The sequence below is a fragment of the Stomoxys calcitrans genome, chromosome 2, assembly GCF_963082655.1.
Source record: "Stomoxys calcitrans chromosome 2, idStoCalc2.1, whole genome shotgun sequence".
Taxonomy (NCBI): Eukaryota; Metazoa; Arthropoda; class Insecta; order Diptera; family Muscidae; genus Stomoxys; species Stomoxys calcitrans.
In genome coordinates, this window is record NC_081553.1 from 230,995,936 (window position 1) to 231,011,150 (window position 15,215).

Consider the following 15,215-nt stretch of genomic DNA (forward strand, 5'->3'; position numbering starts at 1 on the left):
CAGTGCCGGGTGTAAAAACAGTAATCTATGTAAGTACAGTGTATAAGTCAGATTTCGAATATATAGGTCGGTATATCTTATTGAGGATGTTCGATCGTCATTGGAAGACATATCCTAAAAGTATGCACTAATATCAACTTTAAACAATTGAATTGAATTTAAAACTAAAAACACTTATTTTAAAACTTTGATTTGCAAAAATTAAAAAAAAAACACAATTCCAAATAAAGTACCCTTTTGGGTCTCCACTGTTGGATGAGTTTTATTAGTTTGGAGTAATTTCTTTTATTTTCCGTCGTTTGTTTTGTTATGATGTGAACTTTGAAGACTTTTTCATAGGAAGTAAACCATTTCCCCATTTGGTAAGGATGAATGGGGGGGGGGGGGGGGGCAAGAGCTCTTCCCCAATGGTGCTAGCAGACAAAGAAAACGACAACACCGTCACATCTTTTTTGATGCGATTTTTCTTGTCTCTTGTGAACGTGAAGTATCTTTGGGGTGAATACCAAGCAATATAATTGTAGATGTAAAAATCACGATATGAGTGGCATATGTGCGTACGTATATAAGAGTGGGTGTGTGATGTTATCCAAAGTAAAAAATAGTCTATGGAATTTTAGTAGAACAATTTAGCAAATGTTACCATAATTCTTTATTAAAAAATATTTTAATAAAAAAAAAATAATTTGGAATTTGCGTTGTATACTACATTTCGTCTAATTCAAATCGTAATTTTGATTGATTTTATGTTTCAAATCAATGCATATTCAAAATTAGTTGTTATTACGTAAACAAGGTACCAAGAGTTTATTCTTTGTTGCGAAAACCCTTTTTAATTTAATTTCAGAACTTTTATAATGACAAATTAAGAAATTTGGACAATTGATTCGTGCGATAGTAATTAGAAGCTTCCAGGATAAATTAAAGTGAAACCAAGAACAGACCAACCAGATGGCTTGATCACTTAACGATTTGCTTATGATTTCTTTAAGCTTCTTAGTATGGAGATTTTCCTCTGATTTGGGTGACATTTTACACCCGAAGTTATGTTATGACATTCTAAATTAGCAGTATGGTCCAAATTCACCCATGCAAAGATAAAACTACCAAGAATCGAATTTCATGAAGGTCTACCAAACGACTTATCTAAAAACTATTCTGATGGATATAGCGATAAAATGGTGATTACCCAGCCATTTTGTGTTCTAGCATGCACTTTCCCCTTTCAGATGCAGATTTGCCCACGAACATTCCATTAAGAAACAGGCAAACTAATTATGTATCAATGAGTCCTGTCCGATACAAGTTGAAGCTCAATGATATAGGGACCTCCTTGTTATAGCCCAGTCCGAACAGCATGCCGCAGGGCAAAAGCTCTTGGAGAAGCCATTTTTACATGGCTTAATATGTCACAAATGTCGCCAGCTTTAGGAGGTTTCGAATCCAGGCGATCATAGGCGGACCTGCTAACCTCCGAGCCACGTTAGCCTCCTCATTTTCCCTTTCCCCTCTTGAAAGAACTTGTTATTATCACGAACCAAATATCAAAATTCATGTCATCATAAGATTGGTTAAATAAAAACAAAGAAATTTCTTGCCAGGAGAAGGAATGAATGTAATTTGATCTCTTTTTACGTAATAACAACAAATTGTTTTTAGGGGAAAAGTGAAACCCAGAACACACCATATGTTTAAAAGTGACAGGTAGAAAGAATGTTGTGGGAGTCTAGCCCACGACTCCCCATTGGGAATCGAAGATCACTACCAGCCGAGTTGACTAGTATTTTTTATATTGCCCCTAGTATCCCCGCTATTCCTCAATGGCAGCTGTGCATTTGCGACCCACTCTCATAAGTAGTTGTTTTGGTGGTACACATTCAGTCGTATGAGAACATTTATTGTTTATTATTTATGTTCCAATTTTAAACTTTGTGCACTGCGTGCCATATACAAATTGCCAAAAACCAGAAACAACAAAAACATATTTTGGACATTTTCACGACTTCATGGCTAAACATTGAATGGCTGGACATATTCCATATAATCTTGGAAATCATTAAAAAAACAGATTGTTTTTCAAGGAAAATTTATGTTTTTTTAATTTAAAATTTCTTTTTAAAGATTTCATGTCGATATGATTAATTTTTCGAAAACGAGGTTAAATCAACAGTTACGATGAATGGATGGCGCTATCGCGAGATTAGTGATTTTTTTATTGTCGGAGTTGTATGCTATTGATGTGGACAATGTTTACTCTCAACTAGACGGTGCTAAGGTGTCCAAAAATTAGCGATCCAATCCTGAATGTATCCCAATCATAGGTTTTAGAAACTTAGTTCTTGTTAAGTATTTCAAGTATGGTTCGAATCAACCCATCACCTGACGAAGCTACCTTATTAAATCGCGATTTTACTTCTTGATCCTATTGAAAGTTTATAAGCTCAACCTCAAAGACAAGATTCGTGAGGCTTTACGATTTGGTTATGCAAAATTTCGAATTTCGTTTTCCCTAAGAGGGAGCTCTGGCCTGGATGTATCCCGCCTTTTCCTGAACACGTATGGATCCAAATTGGTGGGGCTGCCGAGACAGGCGTCTTCATTTAGTTCCTAGAAATTTGGGAGCCATAAAGGCTTTATTTGCGAACTATAACGTGAATCGGATAGCACTCATTAATTTTTAAAGGACTGTCCGTGGGGATTTTTGCAATAAGCCTCAGGACGGGTGTAATGTTTTGGGCGAAGGTATTTGTGGTCTTGAAAGCCCTCAAGACGAGTTTGATGCGGTAGCGGCAGCCCATGGATGGCCACCTTGGCGCAGATGTTAGCATGTCCGCCTATGACACCGACCTCTTGAGTTCAAATCCCAGCGTGAACATCTTGCAAATGCTGGCGACATTTGTAAGTTATCCAGCCATGTTAAAACTTCTCTAACAAGTGGTGTCGCTAAGCTGCACGCCATTCAGGCACGATTAAAACTTAAATAGGACTGAACTCATTGATATGTCCAAAGTTTGCCCCTGTTCCTTAATAAAATATTCAAGGTCAAATTTGCATTGCGGCATCCCCATCAGTTCATTTGATATACATAAAAAGTCAAGTGGCACCGAAGGCTCTAGTCTCTGGTCATGTGAGTTCAAGATTTGTTAGGATGGTTTTCTTTTTCATTATTAACGGTATACCTCCTCTTTATTACTCAAAGAAACCTCTTTATATACTTCGTAGGTTTCGTTGTGTTGCAAACGGAGTGACTAAGGTGGTGGGTATATTAAAATAAAAAAAAAAACAAAATATAAAATATAAAATTAAAAAATATAAAGTTAAAAACTAAAAAAACAAAAATGAAAAATTAAAAAAAAAAACAAATTAAAAAGAGATATTTAAAAAAATAAAAAAAATACAAAATTAAAAAATAATTTATACAATTTTTGTTTCTCATTCAGAGACAAGCTCAATGACAGGAGATTTTTTTCTTTGCAAATGGAAAAGGAAAGCCAGAGATTGCAACACACACCAACCATTATGGGACGCGTTTCGTAAACCAAATTACCCATAGTTGTTGTTGTAGTAGCAGTTTGTTGTGTTCTATCTTTCGTCTGCTGGATTCTGTTGAGTGTCAAGACCCAGAAACTCTGTGACTAAGATGGGGTGCGTTCACAGGGATCTGGGTCTGAGTCGAGTATGTCTGGCTGGGCAGTTAAACAGATGAACACGTTCTTGGCTTTCCTTTTCCATTTGCAAAAAAAAAAAATATAAATAAAAGATAAAACTAAAAAAAAAGATATTTATAGAAATTGTAATGAATATATAAACTCTTTAATTACTTTATAAATAAAATTTTATTCAAGTCGGACAAATAAAATTTTATTCAAGTCGGACAAAAAAGCTGGTTACCGGCTTACAGTTAAGGCGAATAGCAATATACTTTGCTCGTTCGTATATGCAATGACTCATATGTAATTAGGGAGGCACCGTAGCGCAGAGGTTAGCATGCCCGCCTATAACGTTGAACGGCTGGGTTCGAGTCCTGACAGGAACGTTAAGAAAAATTTTCAGCGGTGGTTATACCACCTAATGCTGACGACATTTGTGAGGTACTTTGCCATTTAAATACTCGAAAATTTCATAAAAGGCCAATTAATGTCTAATTTTGTGCTTAGCGAAGAATGTGCAGCTCAAATACTCACCTTTCCATTGGCAGACTTTTGTTTTCCACCAGAATTTCCCATTTTAGATTTAAATGTTTAACAAGCACTTTGTTTTATAGATTTTCTTGTTGTAATTTTACTTTGAGTATGCCCTCAATTAAATTAATCACACTGTTCACACCTACAATTTTGGACAAAATAATAGAATTCATGTTTAAATCACCGTCGCGGAATATCAGCCAAGGTGAAGAAAATGTATCACAGATTTGTAGATTTGAAAATTGTGCTGCACATATGTGTATGAATTTCTTTTTCTCTCTTTGTTTATACTTTACAGTGGAAAATACTTTTAATACTGATCATCGTTGGAAAGCTTTCATAGATATGGACCCGAAATATGGATTTCCACGAAAAATGCGATTAAACAAATTGAATACGAACAAAATCAATGTTCAATTAAAGAGATTGCGAGTACATGATGATGAGGCGACACGTTAAGGAAAACCTCAAAAACATTTTTTAAAACTGTTAAAACTTTTTAAAGAGTATTCTCGCTGCCTGTTATTGACTTGGCAGGCCCGAACGGATTGCAACGACGAAATAACGTCAACTGAAATTTCATTTCGTTCAACAATTTCAAAGTGATCGACTGGACGTCAATAAACAAAACCCTCCATAATTACAAAACAGAGAAAGAACTTATAGCAACAACAACAACAATGACAAGAACAATAAAAAGAAGTCTGAAAAAAGCATTGAAAACCACAGATGGCCAGCCAGCCATCTACGACGATGTTCCGAGTCACAGCGAAATGAAACTCTCCCCGCCACCCTGCCATAGAAGCTTTTCCTATTTTGAATTACTTTGGCAAAGATTACATTTTAAACTCTTCGACGCACTTGGAAAGAGTTAATTTTTTAATTAATAAGAATGCTTTGGCCGACGATCGTCTGATCACAACAGTGACTTGGCTTGCTGTGACTCTTCCATGAACTTTTTGCCGAAGAAGGGCACAGGAAACGTGTAGCGTTTGTTTTTTGTAATTAAATTATGAACATTCACGGTGTATTGGAAACAAATTCAATGGGCAACAACAACAACTAAGGCTAGTAGGGGGGGGGGGGGCAAGCAAAGGGGTTAGGAAAGTGTCATTTGTTCGTTTCACTTTTACTTTTCGATCTATGCCAAAAACAAAAAGAATTACCAGCACACCAAGCAATAAAACAAGCCAGAATGAGTGATAAGTATGGGAGGCATTTGCGATAAATTAAAAAAAAATGTTTGGGGGTTCTCTCCCTTGGTGCGATAGGTAGAGTATTTTTAACCACCACAGCAATATGGCCCAGCAGTTAAGCCAAATAAGCTTCAAATAATCACTCAATTGCTTGTTTCTACCAAAAAAAAAATACCCATTTGTTTTGAGCCGCAAAAAAGTGATATCACCCACCCGCTGTCGCCTTGTTCGCTAAGATGTTATCCAAATTTTCTTTGACAATTTCTTATTTGTTACAAAAAACAAGGTGTGCCACATTAAGGTGGCTTTAGGGAAATAGTTTTAACCATTTTAATTTTTAAAAGAGTAAATATTGTGGCATTATTTTATCATTTCACTCAGAAAAGATCATAACATTGTGCTGGAGGGTTGCCCCTCCATTGACCCTTTATGAAATATTGGGGGGATAGAGAATACATTTTGTATTTGAAATTCACACATTAACCAGTTTATGCAATAAGCCCTCTTCACTTTTTAAATTTAGCAATTACGGCAGTTCATCTCCCCCAAAGGGGAGAGAGAGGAGTAAATATGTATATGAGAAAAAATATCGCTGGAATTGCAAGCTTTTTCATTGATTCCAGATGCAGGCTGTTCGATCTAAAACAACACACCAATAACAGGTGTGTCCCGGCTTGATTATGGCCTTCATTCGTTGTTGTTTTTGTTGTTGTAACCACATTTTCATGAGGAGGTGGCGATCCTCGTCCTCCAAAGGACCATGGCCGCGGGAACATAGTGGCCATTAGTTATTTAAAGGCGCCAATAACTCGCCTTGTCGTATCCAGCATCACAGGCACTCAGTATTTGTGCAAGAGCCGGTGCCACCCGACCTCCCACTGAGACTCTCCGCTCGATATCGCTGATAGTCATTAGTACTAACGTGGAGCAGGGCAAGGAGGAGAGGAACAGGGAGTTCCCCATGGTGGGGGATATATCTCCGACACTGTTTAACCTCTACCTATCCTCCATTCCACCCCCTCCAGACGGCATAGAGTTCGTATCATATGCGGAAGATTGTACGATCATGGCATCAGGCCCCAGACCCAATGTTGACATCTGCGATAGGTTGAACGTCTACCTCAACGAACTTGCCTCATATTTCGTTGCAAGAAATCTGAAAATATCCGTCACCAAATCCTCAGCCACATTGTTCACTACAAATACGCGTGAAGTGAATGGCTACCGGTTGAATTGACCTCCCTCGGGTAACCAGAGTAGTTCTGGCTCAATTACGTTCCGACAAATGCAGCCGCCTCAACTTCTACAGAGCAAGGATTGATGCCGGCGTGCTAGAGATATGTCCCGATTGTAACCAGGGACCGCACGATACACGTAACCTGTTTAACTGCCCAGCCAGTCCCACTCGACTCAGACCAAGATCCCTGTGGGCGCACCCCATCTTAGTTGCAGAATTCCTGGGTCTTGACATTTAACAGAATCAAGCAGACGAAATATAGAACACAACAATCTGCTACAACAACAACAAACATTTTCTTCTAAGGGCTGCGGAATCGAGCAATTTTTACTCAACTCCGACTCAGTAGTCGACTCCGAGCACTTAAATTTTAAGAATTATTTTAATTTTTAAAAATTAAAACAAACATATGAAAATAAATCTTTTTTCTTTTCTTAGCCACTATGCTTTTACACAAAAAATAAATTTCTTAGTATTTTATGACCATTTAGCGAAAAATGGAGTATATTAATGACTTTGACATGAAACCGCACCTGCTGTCAAAAGTAGTAGGCTTATCACCATTAATCTTTTTCAATATAGACCAATAAAATGCAAAAAGACTCTAAGACAGTTCTATTCTTGGGTATATTTCTATCCAAACGCCGTTAATGGGTTAATTTAGTCTATCCATATTTGTCTGTCCGTTAAGAGATAGCCGAAATTACGAAAGAATTCGAACGAATGAGGCTATCCGCATGAAAATTTTCATAGATACTTCTCATTAATGTAGGTTGTTGTTGTAGCCACATTTTCGTGTGGACGTGGCGATCCACGTCAAGCTCCTGTGCTCGATCCGGTCCAAAGAACCGATCTCAACGGGAACATTGTGGCCTTAGGTTATTTAAAGGCGTCAATATCTCGCCTTGTCATATCGAGCGAAGAGTCTCAGTGAGAAGCCGGGCGGCACCGGCTCTTGCACAAATACTGAGTGCCGATGCCGCCCTGAGACTCTTAGCTCACTGAGACTCACTGAGACTCTTAGCTCGATACTGCTGTTTGTCCGCGACTGCGATTGTAGCTACTCCTTATGAAGCATTCCACTATCCGCAACCTGTGGAGACGCCCGTTAGCTCGTAGCTAAGCCACTTGTAACAGCAATGAATGTTATTGATATGTAAGAAGTTTGCCCTGTTGGACGCCCCGGTAGCCGAGTTGGTAGTGTGCTTGGATTACCATTGCAGGGTTCGTGGGTTCGATTCCCACCAGAAGCCTAGGCTTCAAGCTTGATCTGTCGCTGCTGTGGTATCACAATGGACTTAAAATTGTCTAAGTGAGTACGTAAAGGACTGCCACTCTTACCTTAACTAACTTTGCCCCTGTTCCTTAGTGGAATGTTCATGGGCAAAATTTGCAATCAATATTTCAATGGAAAGCATTTTCCAGACAAGATATATGCAATATTTTCCTATATGAACTATCGATAAATAGTTTAAATAAAAATTAAATTAATTTAAAAAGACCCCGAGCATGAATTCAAAATCAGCCGAAATGAATTCAAAAGTCTAAAATAAAAAAAAATATTTTATTTTTTTTATTCTAAACAATTTTAGAATTTAATTACTTTTGTTGAGTCGGAGTCGAGATAATTTTCTCGACACCGACTCCAGACAAAATTACTCGACTCCTAGTCTCCGACTCCGCACTTCCCTGGTTCTTCGTCCCCTGCCGCTGGTCAGAGAGCGTAAAGCTTTTTCTTTTGTGGAATATAAAGCTAACCCTCATCGGAAATGCCCTATGGAAACTTAAGCTGTACCACATGCTTATCCCCGTAGCCGCTTAGCTTTTACCTTGCCAATAATGTCAAGTCTGGCCTAAAATAGCCGTTTGTGTGGCTTATTCAAAAATAAGCGGCAAGACAAATGGTCACCAGGGTAATGCTTACAAATACTGAAGCTATATTCGGATATTAATTGCAATAAATAAAATGTATACGTTTACAATGGTTGGCGCGTCGTATTGATGACTAAACGGAAAGTAAAAAAAAGAATTGCAAAAATAAATTGTGCACATTCGAAGAAACACCATTTCCTATCTTATTACGACGAAACAAAAAAAAAACAGACATGTACAGAATCTGGGAATACAAAAAGGAATTAGATTATTAATTTTTTTTTGTTTGAAATATATTACATAAATTATTTTTTTATAAAATATAGAAAAATATGTCGAGTTTCTAAGACCATTGAAGCATAGAACTAAACTTACTAAATTATATCAAAAGATTAAGTGAAATAATGATTGAACTTTGATCTAAATATTCTTGATGCCTTGGAAACTAAGTGATTGACGAACCTTTGGTATACAGCTAATATCATTGCAGATTAGTATCTGCAATAAAGGCATGTCGATTCTATACAACCATATATATATTTCGTACCCAGGTGTATTCATTACAAAAAGAACATGTTGAAGGAAGAGTACGTTCATAATAATGCCTCGTATTTAATATCGCTTTATTGACACAAAGTCGGGTAAGCATTACACACCCTGCTCTATTATCCTTCTAGGAGCTCAATGGGTTATTATCCTTCTAGAAATAGGAGGAAGCCCTCCGATATATTTCGTACCTAAGGGTATTCATTACAAAAAGAACATATTGAAGGAATAGTACGTTCAAAATAATGCCTCGTATTAAATATCGCTTTATTGGCAAGAAGTCGGGTAAGCATTACACACACTGCTCTAATCAGGGGAAGATAAAATAATTAGGTCTGGTACTCAATGGGTTGTTATCCTTCTAAAAAGAGGAGGAAGCCCTCCGATATATTGGCTGTTAATTGCACCTGCTACACAGTGTGTACCAATCGGGTTCTCAAGTCATAGCACCCTCTCCCCCAATTCGCCGGCACGTTGATTACCAAGAATACCAATGTGAGGTGAGACCCACAAGACCAAAATATCCCCAACAGATCCACCTTAGCTCACAATAGCATCATATAATCCTTTTCTATTCTTATGTAGAATTTAACTATATGTTCATATAACAGTTCGACATCTCTTGTTGACAGCGAATGGTATAGCAATGTCAATAGCCGCGAGTTCCGCGGACAATATACCAGCTTGTTCTGGTAAACGAAGCTCAAAAATCGCCTCAAGGTTGTTATGTAAGATTTGTCGAATGACAGAAAAAGGCGTACGTCTAGCATCAGTGAAGAGTATTAAATTTGAATCTTTCTTGGAGAAAGTCTCTGCAAAGAGCGACTTCAAACTGTAAGTCGATTTCGACGATTTTATGTAGCTTATAAAGCCAGTATCAAATTTAACAACGTTGTCACTGGGACCGCGGATCCTAGTCCCTTTCGGCGGGTAAATATCAAATCTATTTAAACCAACAAGTATCAGTTATTTATGTTTCGAACCAATAGTCTGTGTAGAATGCTTAGGGGGTTAACAACCGCTGAAAAAATTCACAATCCGACATGTAAGGCAATTGGGACAACTGAAGCTCAAATGTAAGGCCATTTGGACTCTTGTACAAAAATGGTTTTAGTATTCAGGACCAAGTATACCGGGTCAAGCCTACCCCAATAAATCCTCCAAACGAACATATAGACCGATCTGGACCAATTTTAGCGTATAGCGAAACACACCAGCTCAACTGGTGTTCAATAAAAAAAAATATAGTCGAAACCGCATAACTATTGCTGTTGTAACCACATTTGCATATGGAGGTGGCAATCCTCGTCATGACTTATAGGTGAGCAAGATCGTTCTGGACTATACGACTGATTGCCACCGGAACATTATGCCCATTGGTTATTTAAAGGTCCCAATATCTCGCCTTGACGTATCGAGCGTAATCAGTATTAAAGTAAGAGTCGGTGCCACCCTGCCCCTTACTGAGACTAAGCACTATACACCGCTGATTGTCTACGACTGCAGTTGCAGCTACTCCCTATGGAGCATTCCACTATCCTCAACCTGTAGACGCGCCGGGTAGCTGCCAGCTAAGCTCCTCGTGATAAACAAGAACACCACACAGATTGGAGCTCAAAGTTCAGGCCTCTATGATGATCATAGTTATCGCAAGTCGGGGGGACGCTTAAGTGAAAAATACCGCTTAAACGAAAAAAGCCGGAAAGCACCATTCATTTTGGGTGTTATTCAATGCAATTCAATTGGTTTACGTGAAAATCTCTATCTGAAAATACCTGTAAACCGGAAAAGCTTTTACAACCGTAATTCCGTTTTATATGAAGCTGAATTCCGTAATTCCGTTTTATATGAAGCTGAATTGTTATTGTTGACACTGAGTTATCTTTTAGGTACCATATTGATGCCTTGTCAGGGAAGGTTTGGTCTTGCCTTCGTAAAATGTATTCTTCTATTGTTTACCTACCTTTCAAGGTGAGAAAGCTTCTGGCTTATTCTCTGTTAATGTCTCAGATACTTTACGGTTTGGAGGTTTTTTCAGGTACTATTCAGGCTAACTTTACTAAATTGAGGCGAATTGTAAATTCCGTTGTGCGGTTTGTCTACAATGTCCGAAGACGAGATCGTATATCTTGCTTCGTAAAACGTTTTCTTAATTGCTCATTTAAAAGGTTTGTTGAGTGTAGGAATTTACTACTTTTTCATAACGCTTTTGCTAATATTAGACCTGTTCCTCTAAGGAGGATTTTTGTATTCTCTCGGTCTACTAGAAACCCGCAATTATTTATTCCTAGAATTAGAAGAAACATATATGCGAGATCATATGCTGTTAGAGTAGCAAGATGCTGGAACCGACTGCCTCATGAATTACGCATCTTTTCCCATTCCAACAACGTTTTCCGTTTAAAACTTTTTGATTTTTATAACTCTTTTGCTGATGGTTAATTTTTTTCTCCTTGTTCTATTCTTACATCGGATTTTCAAAGCTGCACTATTTTTAAATATAGCTGCGCTTTTTTTTAATTCTTGTGCACTTTGTTGGACCACTTTCTATTTATCGCTCTCTTCCATTTGGATTTCTTTTATATTCTTTATTTTTAATGGCTGGGGAGCCAAATATTAGGTAAATATAATAAAGTACCTCATTATGTTAAGAAATGAATTTAATTATCTGTTATACTCAGGTTACTGAAATGTTTGTATGTAATTATTTTATGGGCCTTATTGGCTTTATATTACATATTTGGTTAATAAATGAAATGAAATGAAATGAAATGAAAGCGCATAAGTACAAAAGTTTTTTCTATGGGAAATTGTCTGAAAAATTCAAGTCATCAATAAAAATTTGCAAAAACATTTTAAGAAATTTCGCTCATAACCATGAGCGAATTTTAAAGAGTTCTCCTAAGCATTGCTCTTTTTCAAATCAAGTTATTTCACATATGAATAGTACGTTGATGTTGGCTCTTGCACTTATGCTTATCGCTTAACTGGATACTAATTTGACTTATCCGAACTACGCTGAACTGAAAATAACGTATAAGTGAAACCAAAGTGATGTATTTTTAGCGTTTGTCTTATACGGTTCGAGGACTGCTCCAGGCGGCACAGTCTTGGACTGACGGAACCCTAGTATTGCCGTCTGGAAGATATTGGTACATGGATGGATCAAAGCTAGGGGACAGAGTGGGCCTGGGGTCTACATTGAGAACACAGGAAGATCTGTTTAAGACTGCCTGAACATAATACGGTCCTGCAGGCGGAGATCTTGGAATGCGTTAGGTGGTGTGGTACTAACCCGAGGACGTTGAATGTGAACATCTTTACGGACAGTAAAATGGCCATAAGGCAATAACAACTAGGAGTGTAAGGTCACGAACAGTCTTGCAGTGTAAGAAGGAGATTAACGCCTTCTCTGAGGATGGCACAGACCGCATCGTTTAGGTGCCGGGCCATAACGGTATAAGGGGGAATGAAAGGGCTGACGATTTTGCAGTGAAGGGGAGAGAACAGTTTACGGGTTTATCATGCGGATCGTGAGAGGACGAGGCTATTACTAAAAGGAAGTAAGAAGGAGGTTAGTATAGCTTTGGGTATCATAACGGGACACAGAACTACGAGCTCACTTATGCAAAATAGGTGCGACAAGATGAGACGCTGGAGCATTTTCTATGTCATTGCTCGGCTATCGCGGCTAACAGACATCGGTACTTATGTGAGGACGCGATTCCAGACATGAACCAACTTAGGGGAGAGGTATGGAAAACAATTTAGGATTTTATAAGTAGCACGGAATTCCTTACTTAAAAATTTTCTTTTTTGAGGTTACTTTTTAGTTTTTAGAGCGCACAACACGCAGATTACTGGCTTAGGTATATATCCATAGTGACATGGGCGGATTAATATCTCCCTCTTTTCAAACTAACCGGTTCGACTGTATAGGTAAAATATCCTTTAAAACTTTTTTGTAGAACAAAATTTAATGTAGTCGAGATTCCCATTAAATGGCCCTTACGTCCCACCAACGCACAGTGTGCGCAATTGGAAAAAAAACTAGTAAAAAATATGCCATGTGAGAGCGGATAAATATATCTCTTTGAAATCGGTAATCATCTTTGCTTGAAAGCGATATTTTGGGGATTTTAGTAAAAAAAAAATCGGGCAGAATTTATTTTCATTCCTTATTTGTACACAATCTCCCTAACAACTCAGCTCTAACCATTTCAAATTTCAAAGAGATATCTTTACCCCTTCTCACACGGCATATTTTTTAATAATTATTTTTCGATTTTTTCCCACTGTGCAACGATAAAACTGAAAAAGTTCAGACCAGCCAGAATACTGCTCTAGGTACTGCGACGGGCTATCTCTACACCATCAAAGATCCTACTCGTGCGAAGGCACGACAACATATTGTTGTTGTTGTAGCAGTGTGTTGTAAACCGAGACGGCAGCCCTTGCCGATGGAGGATTCCATCGGGTCAATCCGGTACGTACAACCGGCTGGCAGCCATGGAATTGACAGTATCCACATCCCAGAGATATTAGTAAGGATCAACATGATCTAGAACATGAGTCTCAACGCTACAAGAAACTCTAGATTTGGCGGCGTTTTAGGGTGGTCTAGATAACATTAACGCTGCCACGGTAGCAGAAGCAATGAATGCAGACCATAGAGATCGACCATCACCTATTGCACCTGAAGAAGTTAACATCCAGTAAACCAGAGTACTTCTGGCTCAATTACGTTCCTGCAGCCGCCTGAACTCCTACGGAGCTAGGATTGATGACCGCGTGTTAATGTATGTCCCGATTGAAATCCATCATCTTGTGGATAGCCATAGACGTCAGATTGGAACTTCATGACATAGATCGAGTGGTTGATTGCAACACAAGGGAGCCTTTACTTGACAGTACCCAGTAAGCAAATTAAGGGTGGAAACCAACACCTTGTTTCAGCAGCACAACTAGGTTGGGAAAGTATTCCTTCTGGGGCTGTGATTTTTGGGTTTAATGGATTAAACAGTCCCTTTTCCAGTTTCCTTATATAAAATTAAGTCAGGGTACCACAATTCAATTTAAAATCAGGGATATAAAATGTTCTTTTCCAAATTAAGATTCTTTTTTTGTATTTACACAATTCTCTGGAAATTTTACATATTTGTTGCAAACTGCAATTTTTGGATATATAGCATTCGGTTTTTAATATTTTTCATCCAGAATGATTAAAATTCATCCAGATTGAATTTACTAAACTTTTGGTGTTTTTATTTAATGCTTTTTAGTCGAAATCGAAGAGGATGTAATTTTTCTTGTTGACGTCATGTGATCCTGTGTGCCGACAATCAACATGCCGATCGATGTCCATACATATACACTTTTTGTGTGGGCTGCAGCATATAATCACCCAGAAATTGCATGTATGTCTAATAATACACAACAATAACTCCACCCATTACTAGGAAATAGCCGTTTGGATGGAGATACTTATAGGACTTACCATTGTGTTTAATTCCTTTAAAACTGGGCGTCCAAATTGTGATGCATCACCCGATTCGTTTACCGCTGGATTCATTGTTTTTTTCTTTTTCAAAAGATAAAAAATGTTTATCGATTTTATGGGAGCACACTTAAAGGACAACTATCTCAATATTTAAAAAGGTTATAGGTTTTTCAATAACAAATGCAACGACAAAAATAAAATGCCCGCTCAAAAGCTCAAACTGTTTTAAAATAATCTAAAAATCTTCTTCTTCCTTAATCTGACATTCACTTAGAATGTTATGGGGAGTTTACATGGTACATCAAAACGCGTCGTTATTGCAATAGAATTGGAGAAATTAAAGATGTATGCGTCACATAACATTCGGGGACCACCCTGGAGCAGAGGTTAGCATGTCCGCTATGACGCTGAATGTCTGGGTTATAATTCTGACAAGAATATTAGAAAAAACTTTGAGAAGTTTGCCCCTGTTCCTTGATGGAGTGTTAATGCGCATATTTGTTTTTGTATGCGACACATATACACACCGTCAATCATGGCTGAAAAACGAAAATAATTTGATTTTTTCTATCATTACCGTTTACACAGAAGAGTGCAATCATTACTTGCACGATGTTGAAAAAACACGTTCTGTCCTCAATAAAGTTATAAAAAGAGAAGTAAAGACTGGTTAATTCCAT

General features: G+C 37.9%; 1 protein-coding gene across 2 annotated transcripts in view; it reads right to left on the reverse strand.

Moving 5' to 3' along the window:
- LOC106092348 (probable serine/threonine-protein kinase DDB_G0278665) overlaps positions 1-14,696 on the reverse strand; it is a 90,598-nt gene extending 75,902 nt beyond the window's left edge. The window contains exon 1 of one of the 2 annotated variants that reach the window (XM_013259435.2): positions 14,533-14,696. In XM_013259435.2, the coding sequence (XP_013114889.2) occupies positions 14,533-14,607 (75 nt within the window). In that variant the 5' untranslated portion in view covers positions 14,608-14,696. Of the gene's footprint in view, positions 1-4,184; positions 4,732-14,532 lie in introns of those variants that run through there. The other variant, XM_013259510.2, reaches the window with a different exon arrangement.
- Between the last annotated feature and the right edge of the window lie 519 nt (positions 14,697-15,215).